The following is a 19085-nucleotide window of genomic DNA, read 5'->3' as shown; positions in this document are numbered from 1 at the left end:
AGGATAACAGAAGTCACAAGTCACAAGTCAAATACGAAGCCGAGGTCAGGATACCAGAAATCACAAGTCAAATACGAAGCTGAAGTCAGGATACCAGAAATCACAAGTCAAATGCAAAGCCGAGGTCAAACACAAGAAATCACAAGGGAATCTCTAGGAGCACTAAATGAGGATCTAACATGAAACCACGATAGGGCAATGAATGAAGGCTAAAACAAGCCTTAAATAGGCTCACAAGAATTCCCATTGGTCCACGTTATCTCTACAACCCCAAACAGCATTGGGTCGCCTAAATCAGTGTTCCCTAACCCAGTCCTCATGGACCACCAACAGTTCAGGTTTCAAAACAGGGAAATACATAAAGCCTGGACTGTTGGTTTTCCATATGGACTGGATTGGGAAACACTGGCCTAGATGACCTGGTTCCTTTAAGGTCATGATGCCACGGCAAAATATTTTATATAAATGGGCTACAGTTCGTCCCGCGAGCAGAAAGAGCCGTTTGCGGGACCGAAGGTTAGTACTATCTATTCAGGCAGCAAGGACTGAGGCAATGTTCTGCCGGCATGGCCGGAGGAGAGGAGCAGTGCGGGCACCGGATAAAGGCAAGTTTGTGACACTTACCTGGTGCCCCTGTCTCCACAAGTGAGAACCACATCAGCTACTAACCCTCAGATATTTTTTCTGGTGTTTCTGATGCTAGGTGCTGTAGCACCACCATTTTTGTGATGACATTAGGTCAAACTCACTGCATACGGTCATTGTAGATGCCCACTCATGCATGGTTATCAAGGGAACACCCCCGGGCCTACAAATACTAAAGCTTTCCATCTACTCAGTGCCCTGTTGTGGTTTCCGTGTGATTCCAATAGCACATTCCTTATTATGATATTTCCTGATTTCCTGGTTTGGCTTGTCTGATTACTGTGTTATCTGTACTCCTTGACCCAGCTTGGCTTCTTGTTATTGTGTACTTCTGGAATCCCTGACCTTGCTTTGTTCCTCTACCTTGCTATTTCACCTACTATAGGCATTGCATTAAGCCTGGTAATACGTTGCTATCCTTTGTTTCCTGATTTGGATAGCATAGGTTTAAGCACTACATGAAGGGTTGTTATACTCACCTTGACTCTAACCTTTCAAATATTTACTATTTAGAGACTTATACTATTACAGTTGATTTATATTTATTCAAAATAATAAAATATAGAAAGTTGTCAGCAATAGGTTTGATACCTTTTAGCAAATCATTTTAGCATTCATTTTTTAAATTCTAGGTTTGAAAGAGTCAGAATGGCTTTCCAAAGGAAGTGGCTTTGAAGTAACAACAGAATCTGTAACACCTCCAAAAGATGGTATGTATTCTGCATTATTTGTGAAAAGTCAGAAGAACAATTTTTAAAGATCAGACTACTATTTTATAATAACACAGTATAAGCAGGCGTCCTCTATTCATTTGGATAGTGGTTTTGTGACTTCCCAAAACATTCTATAGTTTTAAACAAAGGATTGTTAATTGCTGATCTAAAAAGCTTTATTACAGAATAATTAGGAGTAGAGAGATGTAATAACAGGAGTAGGATCAGAGAGGAGGGAAAGGGGCACTTAATTATAGGTTTCATTCGACTTATTTAAGAACACTTCTTGATAGCTGTCTCAAAGGTTGTATTTAGCATTATAGAAGATAGTTAAGCAACATTCTGGTCACCAACATAACTTGAATGCATTTTGCATATACATATATTCATGCTGTGATTTTCTCCCTGTTCAAATACTTTTAGTTTTGCTTTCAAAATGAAAGGGTTTTGCTTCTTTCTGCAACAAAACTCAACCTTAGCTGTGCCTCCCCTTTTCACATAATGTCCTTCTGATTTGAAGGGAAGCAGTGTAGCTCAATCAGTTGGAGATCAATGTGACCTGAGCTGTTGATTTGCCCACAGTCAATCACTGTTCTCTTATTAAATGTACAGTATTCCAAAGCCATGCTAAGGAAAAGGTGAGAAGTATCAAGAGGACAGTGATTGGCTCAACTCACACTGATGATCTACTGGCTGAGCACGTAGAAAACATCTATTAAGGAAGTTGCTTTGTGAAAAAAATAGTAAATTTATTTAATTATGCTGATTTTTTTAATAATGGATAATGGAAGGATGTCTGACATCAACTCTAATTTAAAGCCATTTAGTTCTGAAAGAATTCTGTTAGAGCAGACTACGCATGTCTTAGGGGTCTACACTCAAAGAATGGCACATTTTTTTTCAAAAATTGCTCGAAAATCTTAACTTGTGATTAGATGCTTAGTCTCTCAGTGGAATATCAAGCAATCAATGTTGATGATTGGAGAACAAATCTCCAACATGTTTTTTTTTCTTGCACACATTTATTACAAGTCCTTGCCATGCCATCACTGTTGCAGAGTTTATCTATGTATTTTTTCTATTGCAACAAAAACACATCATCTATCAATATCCAACCATTCCTTACTTCAACACAGCCAACCCTCTTCCATTCAGATACATTATATAAATACTATAAAGATTGTACTTGTATTGTAGGAAAATGAGAATGCTGCTCTAAAAACCCTAAATAGAGATGTCGCGAACATAAAATTTTCCGTTCGCAAACGGCGAACGCGAATTTCCGCAAATGTTCGCGAACGGGCGAACCGGGCGAACCGCCATAGACTTCAATAGGCAGGCGAATTTTAAAACCCACAGGGACTCTTTCTGGCCACAATAGTGATGGAAAAGTTGTTTCAAGGGGACTAACACCTGGACTGTGGCATGCTGGAGGGGGATCCATGGCAAAACTCCCATGGAAAATTACATAGTTGATGCAGAGTCTGGTTTTAATCCATAAAGGGCATAAATCACCTAACATTCCTAAATTGTTTGGAATAACGTGCTTTAAAACATCAGGTATGTGTCACAATTTGGGAACCTAACACGCTAACAGGTCACAGAAAAAAAAGGGTGCTATACCGGTCCTTAGAATGGCCGGGTTAAGCACACTAAGAATAGTCAGGAGACAAGCCAAGTAAAGGGAGCCAGAAAACAGGAGAACGAGAAACAAGCCGAGGTCAAAGGAATGGAGAAGACGGGAAAATCGGAATAACAAGCCAAATAATCGGTAACAAGAGAGACGCACGAACAGACTGCAATACAGGTATCACAAGACCACAACAGGGCACTGAGAGACAGGAAAGGTAAGTATATATATCCTAAGGTTAATTCTGATTGGATAACTTCCAATCAGAATTAACAATCACACGTGGGAGATATTTACACCTCCCACTGTGATTATGGTACTGTGTCTTTAACGCCGGGTCGTGTGACCGACCCTGGCGTTTGCATAAATACGCGGGCTCCCAGCGTGCAGCGTTATACATGCTGCCGCTGGGAGGTGAAGAGGAGGACGCGAGCGGTGCCTGGAGCAGAGAGGACGCCGCTCGCTGACAGGCAGGGGAAGGGGAGACCGCGGGGTGCCCTGACAGTATGATGTTGTATCGATCAGGTAGTGTAAGGGTTACACCCGCTTCACAGTGACAGACCAAACTCCCCGTTTAACGCACCGCAAACAACCGCAAACAGTCCATTTGCACAACCGCAAACTCCCCATTTGCACAAGGTTGGATACCAAGCTAGCCATGTCCCGTTCCTTGTCCTCAATGATGTCATTGAAGGTCTCTTCCTCCACCCAACCACGTACAACACCAAGGGTCCCCGAAAGGTGACAACAAGCCCCTTGTATTTTTTTTTTAAATGCAAGCTATTGTGACACCAGATATGAGTGGTGGCACTGGGCAAGTGGGCACAGTATACGCTGTGAGCCTGACACACACGCTGGCAGGCAGGCAACTGCAATTAGATTACACAGGAAAAAAAAAAAGCAGACTGATGTTCTAGCCCTAAAAAGGGCTTTTTGGGGTGCTGTCCTTACAGCAGAGATCAGATGAGTCCTTCAGGACTGTAGTGGACACTGAATACACTAGCCTAACTATCGATTTCCCTACTAAATCAGCAGCAGCTACACTGTCCCTCCTCTCACTAAGAATGCAGCTTCCGAATTAATCTAAAATGGATGCTGTTCAGGAGGTGGGGGGTCTGGGAGGGAGGGTTGGCTGGAATGCTGATTGGCTGGAATGTGTCTGCTGACTGTGAGGTACAGGGTCAAAGTTTACTCAATGATGACGAATAGGGGGCGGACCGAACATCGCATATGTTCGCCCACCATGGCGAACGCGAACAAGCTATGTTCGCCAGGAACTATTCGCCAGCAAACTATTCGGGACATCTCTAACCCTAAACCATCCTTTCTACACCACATCTTCAGCCATGTATTAACCTTTCTGATCTCCTGTTGCCGTTGCACTATAATACATGGCACAGGCAGTATCTTGGGAAATACTACCATGGAGTTTTTCGTCTTTAGTTTGCTTTGTGGTTCCCTGAACCCATTCTTTAGAATCCTCCATCTTCCACTGATGTGTCATTGGTACAAATGTGAACTAAGACTGCTGGGTCACCTTGAGCCCTTACCATTATATGTTCACTCTGCTAGCAACATGCCTAATCTGAGCTCTCAATAATAGCATACCATACCAACACAATCTGTCTAGCTTTTCCTGTTTTTTGTATCCCACTGTGCAGCACTGACATTTAGTGTCTCCAACCTCGACATGGAGATACGGAACTTTTCTCATAGAGATGCATTTATTCAATGCACCTCTATGAGAAGATGCTAACAGGCCGGAGCTGTGTTTGGCTTGTGCTGGCTCTGCCCCATATCTGCCTACTTGACAGTCTCAGCCAATCCAATGCTTTCCTATGGGAAAGCATTGTAATTGACTGAGATCACCACTTCTGATTATGTCAGCTAAGCAGGCAGATCAGGGGCAGAGCCTGCAGCAGCAGACTGGAAAAAAGGTAAGATTTACTATATTTAAGGGGGGCATTATTTTTAACACTATAGTGTTCCTTTAATGAAAGTTACAAGTTTTTTTTTTTGTCTCCACAAAGCTTAATTTGATTTCTACGATGCATGTCATAACAGAGGGCTTGCACCTTTTCTGATTTAAAGAAAACTATTTTTCTTTTACATAATATATATGCGGGGCCAGTACAAACCATTATCTGGAAATCTACTCATATACAGGGCTATACATAGGACACAAGGTCACGCATTTAGGCTGGAAGAAAGGAGATTTCATCTAAGGCAAAGAAAAATATTTTTTTACAGTAAGAGCAATAAGGATATGGCATTCTCTGCCTGAAGTGGTTGTTTTATCAGAGTCCATACAGATGTTTAAACTGCAATTGGATAAATACTTGCAAAAACATAACATACAGGGATATAATTTCTAATTAGTGGGGTAATAGCTACTTGATCCAAGGAGACATCTGACTGCTATTTTAGGGTCAAGAAGGAATTCTTTCCTACTTTGTTGCAAAATTGGAAGTGCTTCAGACTGGGTTTTTTGCCCTCTCCTGGATCAACAGCAAAATCATATATGAGGAAGGCTGAACTTGATGGCTGCAAGTCTCTTTTCAGCTATGTAACTATGAACTTTATTTCTAGGGTCGATTCGCTTGGTAAATGGTAGCCATCGTTGTGAAGGACGTTTGGAAATATTTTTCCTGTTGCAGTGGGGAACAGTATGTGATGATGCATGGGACATAAAGGCTGCAAATGTAGCATGCCGATCTTTAGGCTGTGGTGCTGCCGTCAAAGCTCGAGGAGAAGCAGGGTATGGACAAGGTATAGGCTACATTTTTCTTGACAATGTGAAATGTCGGGGCAATGAAAGCTCGATCTTGCAGTGTTCCTATATACGATGGAATGTTCATAACTGTGACCACTCTGAAGATGCTGGAGTGACATGTGGACTTTTGTGAGTGGTTCTGTCAATGAAAAACCTTAATATATATGTAAATGTATACATTTTGTATATAATTTTGTATTTCCTTTTGCGTCCTATTAATATGCACTTTATAAACTCATTTGAAAAAAGAAATCATAATGTATTATGTACAATTGAGATTACTGTATCATTACAACTCTGTTGCCATTAAATCGTATGTAGCCCTCTGGCCATATTTTTATAAAATATGTTTAGCTAAGCAAACATGGTGCAAATCACTAGAGTATGTACCTGCATAGACTTTTTAAATGTTAAAAGTTAAGAAGGACATTAAAAAAACAAACAAAAAAGTTTGTGTTAGATTTTATTCAGTCTTCTTTGAATAATGGAACATTTTGCAAAGTTGGGGGTTCTCTGTTTGTTGTTGATCTACACACTCTGTATACCTAGAAAGCCAAAGGCTCAAGGATGATGGACGTTATTGACCCCATAAGATGGGAATCCAGAGGTTAGTCGACTTTAAGTAGTGTTTTTAAAGTCTATAGAAATGCTGCAGAATTATGAGTTTAACCCTTGTCTTTAAGTAAGTAATTCAGTTCAGGGTGAGTTACAATCTAGCATTGGGATCCCACCACTAACATTTTATGACTTTCAGCCAATATCATGGGAGTCTTTTCAACACAATAACAATCCAAAATGTATGGTAACACCATGAGAACCAGAATACATTATCAAATTAAAATAAAGCCTAAGTTGTGATATCATTTTAATCATAATGTGATCTCAAGATTAATAGGTGAACATTGCAAACACAATGACAGAAGCAATGTCCCTTTCACGGGTTTTCTGATTACATCGCAGGTTAAAGGTTAGCAACAGGAGCAGTGATGCTAATAGGTAACATGTATGTAACCTGGTGTGATCCAAATTGATGTTTGTGTGTATTTCTTTATAAACATTTTCTTTTTAATTTGTTATCAGTTTGGGAAGGTTATTTTACAGTCACGGTGGTTTTTGTGATAGTAATATGTCTAGTACCTAATCTAAATGTCTTGAAGGACTAGCTAATGTGAAGCTGAGAGGAAGTACGTTATGTTTCTGTCTTTCCTCCCTTCTTCTCTCTATCTCTCTCACTTTGCAGCCATTTTGCCTGTGAGATCTTCATATATGTGTCCTACCAACAACTCTACATGCTGCTGCTGAGCTAAAACATCTCTGCTAAATTTTAATATTTGGTTTATGGGCCCAGAATAGAAGCTACCACATACACTGGAGCTGTAGATGTTATCAGAGTTGCTGTCCCTGTGTTTACATCTACAAATTACCTGGTATGGAAGGTGCAGAATGAGCTTGTGAAAAAGAATCATCAGCGGTTGATGCAGGAAGAACCCAGCTGTAGAAACAAAGACAGACAAACAAGAGCTGGTATCTCCAGTCATGTGAGGTACAGTGATTAATGCCACATTATACACTTTACAGCAGCCAATGTTATGCGAAGGCGTATAAAAATTGTATGTAAGTAGGGAGAAGACCTTGAGAAACATCTTACTCAAACGATCATTTAAATTCCATTGAAACAAATTTCGATGAAGAAAACTATGTGATTTAGATTCTATCAAGTCTTCCATAAAACTACAATTCATTTATTCATGCAATATAATCTGGAAAGAACCTGTTACAGCAGGAGAGTCAGTAGGGAGAGCTGAATATGCAAAAATGGTGAAACACCAGCATGTGCAATAAAAAAACACTGAGATGTATATCAAATGCAATAAATCTGCACACAAAATGGCAAAAATAGAGAATTTTTTATTTTTGGAGATAAATGTCATCTTGCTTGAAACCGCTTTAAAAGACTACCATAGACAAGAAAATGCATGTACATGGCAGAAGAGAACACAGTTAAAAACACTTTTATTGTTGAAGAAAAATTCAGTTATATTTATATAAAAAAAAAAAATTGTTGGAATATTGATTTAGGTGTAAAAATTGCATATATGCAAAGATTCTAATTTCTTAAAAAATGTCAAAATAATTTAACAGACATGGAGATCATTGGTAATGGCAACAAACTGTCTACACAAGGACAAGAAGTTGGTTTCCGAGAGGAGCCAAGGTCTTAAATGAGAAAATCCATTGAGATTCTTTTTGTAGAAGGGACTTATTAAAATCGCCCTTCCTCGGACTGGGAAGTAATTTCTCAATTGCTTGAAATTTTAGACAGTCAGATTTGCCAGCATGGAAGTTCTGAACGTGTCTCGCCACTGGAGTAGGTGTTGTGGTGTTGTTGATGGACGCTACATGTTGTAAGATTCTGCGTCTGAACTGTTGATACGTTTTTCCAATGTATTGGATGCCACAGTCGCATGTGATTAAATAGATGATTCTAGTGGTGCTACAATTCACCAGAGCATTTGTGGTTATAGTGATGTGAGTTTGTGTGGAGGTGGTTGACTTAGAAGGTAATATAAAATGACAGGCCTTGCAATGACCGCATTTGTAGGTGCACCAGAAACTCTAAGGCAGCAGACAGGTTTAATCTGATCCAAAGATCAGTCACTCTAGTTGGGGATAGTAAGTTTCAACGTAACTTGCAAGTCAAACGTGACTTGCAAAAGTGCACAATCCGCACGGTAAGTAATAGTAGTATGAAAATATATCAATATAAAACTCCCTCCAGCTATCTCCTTCTATGATACTAGGGAAGGGGGCTACAATCATCGGTACCCGTAGTCCCTATTTAGACATAATAACTTGACAAAAATGAAACGTTAAAGAGTGAGAAATAGATGGAAAAGTGCCTTCATGGGCACTAGATATACAGGAAAGCGTATGGAAAGGAGGTATTAGAGTAAGGTAGCTCTAAGTAAATGTGTGGTTGTAAGGAAATCCTGTACGTTAGAAACTAACGATCAGGATCAATACCATGATAAGTATCTGGCTAAACACTCAGGCTGAGAATGTCTGTCAGCCGTCAGCAATACAAAGAAGTACCCGGGGGGCTGTGTGAGAACGCCCGTAACACCCAAGGAACAGTAATAGAAGCAGAAGATAACTTCTCAGTGCTGGATAGTTCTCAGTGGCGATAGGAGCCAGGAATGTATCACTGCCGTGTAAGTGATACACTATGGGACACCCGACGCGCATTTCTCCTAGATTAGAGGCTCATCAGGGGGAACTGCCACACGGGCTGCAAAAGTTTAAAAAGCCCGCCTGCGGGGCTCATTGGCTGTGGCCGGGTCCGGGGGGAGGAGGCTCAAAACACTGGTACGGTGGCCGAAAACGTGCTTGAAAGTGGGGGGGTATTTTCCATATCTATGATCCCCTAAGTAAAAGATTAGTCCAATGGCTAAGACTAAAATGAATGACTGGGTTGTCCATAAAATATATATAATGTCACAAGTGCTGATTGAAAGTTAAGCAATATATCAAAAAGCAACAAGATGTGACCGAATCATAAAGAATGGTTGGAAGGGGAAACCATAGAAGCATTTTGTATTGGTGATACACAATATAGTGAAAGAACTGCAAATATTTAGAAAGAGTAACTGAATGAATATAGTACTCGTGCCAATCTTAGAGGCAGTACACTAGTTGTAAGGATAGCTGGAACATAGATTCTAAAGAATAAGCCCAAAGGGCAATGATCATAAATAATGATAATAAAAGCAAACCCTAAGATGGTTGGTTAATGTATAAATGCAGTGTAATTGAATTCCTCATTTAGACCGAGAGGAGCCAAGGTCTTAAATGAGAAAATCCATTGAGATTCTTTTTGTAGAAGGGACTTATTAAAATCGCCCTTCCTCGGACTGGGAAGTAATTTCTCAATTGCTTGAAATTTTAGACAGTCAGATTTGCCAGCATGGAAGTTCTGAACGTGTCTCGCCACTGGAGTAGGTGTTGTGGTGTTGTTGATGGACGCTACATGTTGTAAGATTCTGCGTCTGAACTGTTGATACGTTTTTCCAATGTATTGGATGCCACAGTCGCATGTGATTAAATAGATGATTCTAGTGGTGCTACAATTCACCAGAGCATTTGTGGTTATAGTGATGTGAGTTTGTGTGGAGGTGGTTGACTTAGAAGGTAATATAAAATGACAGGCCTTGCAATGACCGCATTTGTAGGTGCCCTTGATGTCTGATAGCCAGTTAGTGGCGGGTGAGGGAGATGATAGATAACTGTGAACCAGTTGGTCATGTAGATTGCGAGGTCTGCGTGCTGTCACAGAGGGATAGTCGGGTAGCACTTTGGATAGTACAGGATTGTGTAATAATATAGGCCAATTCCTCTTCCGAATCTTGGACATCGGTCCCCATCCCTGGTCAAAAGTAGCGATACAGCGTGGGGCCATTTGGTCCAATTTAGGCTTGATAGAGCGGAGACTTGAGTTTCTATCCACAGCACATACCCTCTGAAATGCCCTTTTTAAGACTCGGTTGGGGTAGCCAAGTTCCTTGAAGCGTGATCTTAATATTTGGCATTCGTTGTAAAAGGTTTGGTCAACCGAGCAGTTGCGCCTCGCTCGTAAATACTGTCCATAGGGAATGGAAGCTTTCAGTTTATACGGGTTGTGGTGACATTCTGTCATCAAACTAACATGGTGACCAGGGGTCATGTGATCAAGTTCATGTAGATCTTTCTTACAGGGGGATAAGCTTTACTTTGATATGGTAAGTAGGTAATTCAATACCTTTACAAGTCAGGAGAGAGATAGCCACTCCCCTCTATCCTCATTTCCTTTCTGTTCCTTCTTGGCTCTGCTGCAGAGCAGATGTGCAGACGCCATGTGCTAGCATGGGGAACCATGTTACACTCTGTTGCTTCCTTTTCTTCCTTGGTGGATGTGATGTTGGACTTGCAGCAGTGAGCCATTACTAGATGTGAAGGCCTAACCGTGGGTGAGATCAAACGTGTGGGGAAGGGGATTACTATATAGATAGATTTAAAAGGGTTGTTGCTCCGTGGGTCTGGGCTGTGTGTTTGTGATACATTTATAGTATTGTGTTGTTGTCTTCTAAATAAATACCTTTTAATGTAGACGAACCTTGTGTAATATATATATATATATTAATTTGGTGATACACCACATATGGCGACCACGAATTTTAGACTTCTACAAAGGTTATTTATGAGGTAATAACACATTAATAGATAGTCAGATTTATTTTTTGGGGAGGAAAAAAAAAAAAGTACTTTGTTTAATTATCCTCTGCATGAGAAATCAAGGGCCGATTGTGTTTGGAGTCTCAGGCCTCCATTTTAATGTACCAGCTTAGGCATCAGGCCTCAATTTTGAATATATTATTACAGTTTTTGTGTGTTTCAAATATCCAAGTTGAGTTTTGTTGTGTTTTGACTATCAGAGTACAGGCCTAGCCCTGCATTATAATAGGCTTCCATGCTGCTTCTTTATGTATTTGAATGCTGATTTGATTACCATAGTTCAGGCCTAGTAGTTTTTGTTCAGGCCTTCATTTTTTAATACACTACCAGCATAGGCCCTTATTTTTGAATATATTAGATTGTACAAGCTTATTTTGCTACATAAAACAAAGGTATAATACAGGTTGTTGTTTTTTTGTGTGCTTCAAATATCCAAGTTGAGTTTTGTTGTGTTTTGACTATCAGAGTACAGGCCTAGCCCTCCATTTTAATACACTATAGTAGGCTTCCATGCGGCTTTGTTTTGTATTTGAATGCTGATTTGATTCTTTTGTATCCTAGTGCAGACCTCCATTTCAATGTACCAGCTCAGAGTACAGGCCTAGCCCTGCATTATAATAGGCTTCCATGCTGCTTCTTTATGTATTTGAATGCTGATTTGATTATTTTATATTCTAGTGCAGACCTCCATTTTAATGTACCAGCTTAGGCATCAGGCCTCAATTTTGAATATATTATTACAGTTTTTTGTGTGTTTCAAATATCCAAGTTGAGTTTTGTTGTGTTTTGACTATCAGAGTACAGGCCAAGCCCTCCATTTTAATACACTATAGGCTTCCATACTTTATACTTTTTGTGTGTGTCTTGAATATCCTAGTTCAGGTATAACCCCTACCCTCCAGACCTTGCTATTATATTTTTAATATGCTAATTTAGGTACTACTGGTTTTGAAGTTAATTAGCAAGTATTACCTTCACCATACTAAGGTAAATATAATTTGCATTGTGGATACTAGTCTATTTTGCTACATATAACAACACTGGGTGTGTGTTTAGGGCATATCCTAAGTCAAGCTTCACAGTAGAGTTGTGGATATTGTGTTCCCCACCCATTGTGTTTAGCATACGAAGGTAATTGAGGTTTTTATTTTTTGTTTTTTTTTCTATTTACACCTGGCCTACTGAATAGACATCAACTATTGTTGGCTATTCAGAAGCGTGCTACTTTAGTTGCAAATTGATTTAAATTGGGTTCTTATTTGGGTGAGTAAAAGAGTAGGAATGTATTTTCAAGGGGCCAAATACTTTTCCACAGAAGTACGTGAGTACTTTAAGAAACATATTCAAAAACATGATGGTCCATATGAGCTTCCAGAGCCAGCAAACCCAGACAGTGAAAAAGAGGTGAGATTAATGGATGTACTAACACAAATTGTAAATAACAAAAAGTATAGAACAAAGAAAAGAAAAAGTTTGGTCACACAAGCTGTTGTAGCCACAATAGGCCTAATAGACAGAGTTGTAGAATTACGGCAGCATAATTTGGAAACAACAAATAAAATGGAGGAAGCAATGGACAAAAGTGATTGTTTAAAAAATGCAGCTTTGAGAACAACTACAATTGTTGGGGAACTAGAAAAGGAGTTAAGAGAAATAGAACAACAGAGAGATGCATATAGTGCTAAGATCACTGAACTCCAAGACCTAGTCATGGAATATAAAATGAAAATTAAAGAAAACACAAATAAATGGGATAAGGAGATTCCTAGAGTATGCCCAGGCCAGTCTTATTTTATTAAAGGACCAGTAGTGGGAACAAAACACAATGGAAATGTGCCAATTGTGAATTGTGTCGCACAAGCCCCTATAATAATAACTGAACATTTTAATGTAAGAGAAATGCCTACTAGCTTCTCTAGACAGACAAGGACTATGTCAATCAAAGACAAAGATAATTTCCAGAAATGGTGGGGAAGTATGCCAACTTGACGACTTTAACACCTTTACACATTGGTTTATGAGGGGAGCAAATAGAGCGAAAAAAGGAGGTCTTAACTTAGAAGAATGGACAGAACTGTTAGAATATGCTATGGGTCCTTTGGCTAGCAGACTATTTGGATTTAATAACAGTGTGTCTGATCAGGCAGGAAGAATTGCTGCAACAAATTTATATTTACTCAGCATTGAGAAAGAAATAGCTAATATTACGATGAGGCCAGCAGATGGTCCTAGAGAGGTAGATCAAAGGATATTGTTCTGGTATACGCTACGCCAACCTCAACAGCCTCTGGTCTTGGGCTCACCAGAACACATTGCTAAAGTAATGGAAGCCCTTCCCTGGGAGTGTCAAGAATTTGTGAGGCTTTTTGATCCAACACCAGCAGACTTAGAAATGGTACTAACTAGAGCTGACAATTGGTGGATCAAGCATCCTTCCTCAGAACAGGTCTTCTCTGTTTCAGCCATAAGAACATTCAAGGTTGACTCTGGTAGAGATATAGATGGTAAATGGAGAAGCCAGAGGTGGGATGTACCCCAGAACAAGAGGGATAATGAGAACTGGAGACCAAAACAGGACTTTGACAAAAGATGGAGAGATCCACAGAGGGACCATAGGAATAGGGACAGTGCTAAAGGAAGTAATGTAATGGGAGAGAATTGGAGAAATAGATGGGAGGGACCTAAGGTAATCAATAATAATTGGAATAATAAAAATACCTGGGAGAGGCTAAAAAGGACAGATAATCACAATTGGGGAGAAAAACGGAGAAACAACAGGAACAGTTATTGGGAGAATAATTGGAGAAGGAACCATAGATGGGATGAGCATCAGACCAATAGACGGGACTGGGATAATTGGAGGAATAAAGAAGGGAATAGAGACTACTGGGACCTAAAGAGACAGACTGAAAGATTGGAGGCAGATGTGAAAGCACTGAGGGAACAGATGAGAGAGGAGGAAAAGATTGATCAATTGGCGGGTCCCAGCAATCAATAACTCTCAATTTTTGTATCTCTCTACATCTGTATGTATGTTTGTTTTTCTTTTGTTTTGATTCTTTCTCTGAGTTTTCCAGTCTCCCATATAGCTATACATTTCTTTTTTTTTTTTTTTTTTTTAAATTCTTTATTTTTGTAGTGCAGGTGATTACAGATCATGGTCATGCGCCACAACAGCGTGCGTTTGTATTTGAGCTTTGGATAAACAGTGACATGAAAGGTTTTGCACATTTTTGTAAAAGAAACAGAAGTAAAACAGAAAATTATGTCTAGTCGAGTGTAAATTAATTGCATTAACTGCAACGGGTTATCACCAATAGCATCGTCGTCGTCGGGATGCCACACCAGCATGTTCAGACAGGTACATGTAGTGTAGGTGGTGGCATGTATTTTTATATACTTAGGTTTGCGTGCATTGTGGTACCAGACGGTCTGACCCGCCACATCAGCTGGTACAGACACAAAGTGTATGTGATAAACAATGACATGGCGGGCAGAGTCCTGCACTTCTATGGAAATGGCCTAACATGGCTAGTGTGGCCTTGGCTTAGGGCGATAGGTGTGCTTGGTAACGGGGTCTCCAGGGGCCCAAGGCTGTACTAGCAGGTGGTTGTGGCAGAGACGTTGCGTGCAGGATACATGTGTAGGGGTCTCAGTGAGTTCCCTCATGCGGATAGGGAGGCTTGTGTGGCAAAGTCCCTACATGTGAGTAGGTAGATCCCCTTCCTGGGACAATATAGAGGTGTGGTGACTTTCCTATTTTGTTAGGGAGGGGAGGGGGGGGGTCTCTAATGTGGTTCTCAGACTGGTCCCTCAGTACTACGGGTGTCTTGTGGATCTAAGTGGTGAGTCAGACGTGGGGACACCCGTATGTAGCAAGTTATGTGCGGTGGAGGGGCGTATTGAAACAAGGTGTATAGAGGTGTATCGAAAATAAGCATCAGCAAATAGAAAATAAAAGATAATAAACATTTTGCGATATCTTAGTTCTGAATACAGGACCTAGTGCGTTCAGTCTGTGGACCTGTTATGCAGCAGAGAGTCCAGCTACTAGAGCGTTGTTTTGCAGGATTCTCCTCCAGCATGCAGTTTGCGTTGCGCCGAGCGAGGGGTGAACTCCTGGATGGTGGAGGGGTTTATGCCCGCCAGTCCCGTTGTGGCAGATCTCACTGGTCCATGTAGGCTCAGGCGTTGCAGATGTTGGTCCAGCTCCTGGAGCGTCGTTGCCCTGTATGTCTCACCCTGATGGGTGAATGATATGGCTTTCGGGAACCCCCAACGGTAAGGAATGTCCTTGGCCCTTAGTGTTTGCAATAGTGGCTGTAGGGTCTTGCGCCAAGCGATGGTGCCTCTGGTGAGGTCCGGGTACAAAGATAGGGTAGATCCCTCAAACACCAGGGGAGTGTGTCCTCGGGCAGCCGCCCGGATCGAGATTTTGTCTTGGAGCGATTGAAACCTGATGATCAGATCCGCCGACGCCTCCGCTGGTGCGTTAGGTGGTTTTGATAATCGGAACATGCCCTCTGGCTTGATCGCCTTGGCCTGTTTTGGCGGCAGCAGGGTATTTAGCAGGTGTCTGATATAATGTGGTAGATCTGTCGGGCTCACCGAGTCAGGGATGCCCCGTAGTTTCAAATTGGTGCGCCTCCTGCATTCCTCCTGGGCTTCCATTCTGTCCGCTGTGGCTTTTTGCCTCCGTTGGAGCTCTGCCAGTGTGCGTTCCACAGCCGCGAGCCGTGAATCCTGTGTTTCTGCCTTTACTTCCAGGAGGGTTATTTTTTGCACCGCTCCGTCTATTGCGTCTTTATAATGGGCCATGTCCGCTGCTATATTAGCTCTCAGTTTCGAGAGCTTGTCCTTAAGTTGGGCAGCTGTGACCGGTTCACCGGCAGCCGGAGGTCTGACTGCTGGCTCCGATGGCTGAATTTTCGAGGTCCCCATCCCAGGGATGTAAGAGAGATCCTCAGAGGAATATGAGGAACCTTCGTCTCCCGACGCCATTTTGTCCCATGTTTGCCGCTGAGGGCCTCGCAGCATCTCACCGATGTCATGGCAAAAGGGGCCTCTATCCGCCCTCTGCTTTTTGTTTTTCCGGCCCATCTCACACTTATGCAGGTATGTGTTAGCTTGGTGCCAGTTCCTGGCTCTTTTCGGTTCTTTTAAAGCTGTAATTTAGTACAGAAGCCCGGAGCTCGGGAAAAGTGTGGCCTCTCCGTTCGGCTGCTAGCTCCGCTCTCCTAATGCCATAGCTATACATTTCTAATGATGAGATCTAGTGTTCCCACAGAGCAAGGCAAAGCTGCATTAGGATGATGATGTGTGTCAACAGAAGATTGTGGTGGATCCTTGTTACAGGATGGATAAGTATAAGCTGTATCACAGTAGGGATGGGAGACAGGCAATGCGTGCAGAAGATACTCCAAATAAGGGAGTCAGTTTAAAAAGATTAGAGTTTACATTTTAATAATCCTTCTATTCCTCCAAGGTGTCCGGAACAACGGCGGCAGTGGTTTAGGCAAAGCAGGGAGTCAGGAAAAACTGGACATATTTGCAGCCCTTCTGGGAGGAGTCGGAACTGGATTAAGAATATGGAATTCCGCAAATATCACATCCAGTCCTACACACTCTAAAAACTCTGCCACTAATACTCATTCTCATAATTACAATATATTTTTGTGTGGCAATGATATAGATGAGGAAGAAACTTGAAAAGGGGGATATATTTGAATTTTTTTTTGTTTTGTTTTTGTTTCTCTCTCTCATACATTCTTCAATAAAAGTTTTACATTGCACATACATACATATTTAACACACACACATTCACCTATTTTTTTTGTGTGACATTTGTATAAAATGTGAATTGACAGCCATAGGAAAGTACAGGAGAACTAATGTCGCTGAGGGAACTATTCCGGAGGGACGGTGGGTTGAATTTCTCCTGTATATCAGATTTTTGACCCACTAGGTTCTCTTGTACTAGAGGGATAACTAGATAACGGAGCAACATAGATGATGAAAAAGTGGGGGAATGTGGGGTGATGCAACCCCTATTTGACTGTTTTCTTTTACCTTACTCATCTCACTCACACTAATTCCTGTGCTCCCCTTTCCTACTTCAGATCTCATAGTTTAGATAGATAAGAGGGATATATTATTATTTTTAAATGTGCTCAACATAAGAGAAGAAAAAGTGAGGGAAGGTGGTGACATTCTGTCATCAAACTAACATGGTGACCAGGGGTCATGTGATCAAGTTCATGTAGATCTTTCTTACAGGGGGATAAGCTTTACTTTGATATGGTAAGTAGGTAATTTAATACCTTTACAAGTCAGGAGAGAGATAGCCACTCCCCTCTATCCTCATTTCCTTTCTGTTCCTTCTTGGCTCTGCTGCAGAGCAGATGTGCAGACGCCATGTGCTAGCATGGGGAACCATGTTACACTCTGTTGCTTCCTTTTCTTCCTTGGTGGATGTGATGTCGAACTTGCAGCAGTGAGCCATTACTAGATGTGAAGGCCTAACCGTGGGTGAGATCAAACGTGTGGGGAAGGGGATTACTATATAGATAGATAGATTTAAAAGGGTTGTTGCTCCGTGGGTCTGGGCTGTGTGTTTGTGATACATTTATAGTATTGTGTTGTTGTCTTCTAAATAAATACCTTTTAATGTAGACGAACCTTGTGTAATATATATATATTTATTTGGTGATACACTACACGGATGATGGCTGTCCCAGTGTAACAGACTGTTAGTGGAGGTGGCCTTCCTGAACAGTTCTGTTTGGATAGTTCCATCTTGTTGTAGCAGAATCTTAAGATCTAAGAAGACCAGTTCATGCTCATCAATGACATGCGTGAGTTTTAGATTAATATCATTGTCATTGAGAGATTTGACAAATTCCTCAAAAACGGGAACGGAACCGGACCACATGAGTAGCATATCATCAATATATCTGTACGAGCTCAGAATATATTGATGGAAGTGGTCAAAACGAGATGTCGTAACGACACACAGCTCCCACCACCCCAGAAATAAATTGGTGTAGGTGGGAGCGCAAGCCGTTCCCATGGCCGTCCCGGAGATCTGTAAGTAATACTGGCCATTGAAGATAAAGGGTTAGAGTAAACTCCAAAATAGCTAAAATGGATACACTTCTCTTGCGCAGATAGACTTTTAGGTTATTACTGTGTCTCTACTTAGTACACAGTTTTCCTACTCATTCCTCTAGGCATTGATAATTCTGTATCGCCGAGTTTTATTACTCCATTTTCCCCTCCCCCTCATATTTGTCTTTCCCTTCTATTGACTACGGTTGTTTACTCTATATTAGACTGTTAGCAATGGTTAGGGTTATATGATTATGTATGTGTTTGTACTTATTCTCTACGCATTTTGTATTATTAAAGTATTATTTTTTTAAACTGCCTTACCTACTTCACCACATATAGTTATATCTACTATCTTGAGTGACAGACTCTCCTCTCTCTCTTGTTTCTGTTTACTTCATTAGGGTTACCCCCTTGTCTGTCCTCTTGGACATATCATTATCTGGCCAATTTTGTCTTGTTTATATATCTGTCAGGATACACTAATATGCCCAACACGCAGAACTTAAGTAAAAATAAAGAAAACCCTAAGGCGTATTACCAGGCCTTAGAACGGCCGGATTTAATGTATAAAAAGAGGTCAAGAATACAGATATTACGTAAACAGTATGTAAGCCAAAGGTCAAGGAATATAGAAGTCAGAATAGTCAGGAGCCAAGCCAAAGTAAGAAAGATACAAGAAATAATACCAGAAACGCGCTTTTGGATAGCCAGAATGGAAACCACGACAGGGCACAGAGAAATGAAGAACAAAGGTTTAAATAGCCAAAAGGTGCTCCTTGATTGGTTGCAGGGGAGCATGTGACAGTGAACGTGTGTGTGATGTCACACACACGTTCCCATAGTTAGACACTCAAAGGGTTAAGTAAGAACGTTAAAAGGTTCTTACTTGCAGCGGACAGCGTCTCTAATGATTACAGACCCGTCCGATGTGTGAGGGGAGGAGTGC

At 41.0% G+C, this 19085-nt stretch overlaps 1 protein-coding gene across 1 annotated transcript in view; it reads left to right on the top strand.

Moving 5' to 3' along the window:
- Nucleotides 1–5954, top strand: part of SSC4D (scavenger receptor cysteine rich family member with 4 domains) — a 65963-nt gene extending 60009 nt beyond the window's left edge. The window contains exons 11-12 of the mRNA XM_063456767.1: nucleotides 1278–1355; nucleotides 5578–5954. Of these exons, the coding sequence (XP_063312837.1) occupies nucleotides 1278–1355; nucleotides 5578–5894 (395 nt within the window). The 3' untranslated portion in view covers nucleotides 5895–5954. The remainder of the gene's footprint in view (nucleotides 1–1277; nucleotides 1356–5577) is intronic.
- Nucleotides 5955–19085: the final 13131 nt, after the last annotated feature.

This window comes from Pelobates fuscus, chromosome 1, assembly GCF_036172605.1.
Source record: "Pelobates fuscus isolate aPelFus1 chromosome 1, aPelFus1.pri, whole genome shotgun sequence".
Lineage (NCBI taxonomy): Eukaryota > Metazoa > Chordata > Amphibia > Anura > Pelobatidae > Pelobates > Pelobates fuscus.
Note: the sequence above shows the minus strand (reverse complement) of the source record. Positions and strands in the feature narration are given on the sequence as shown.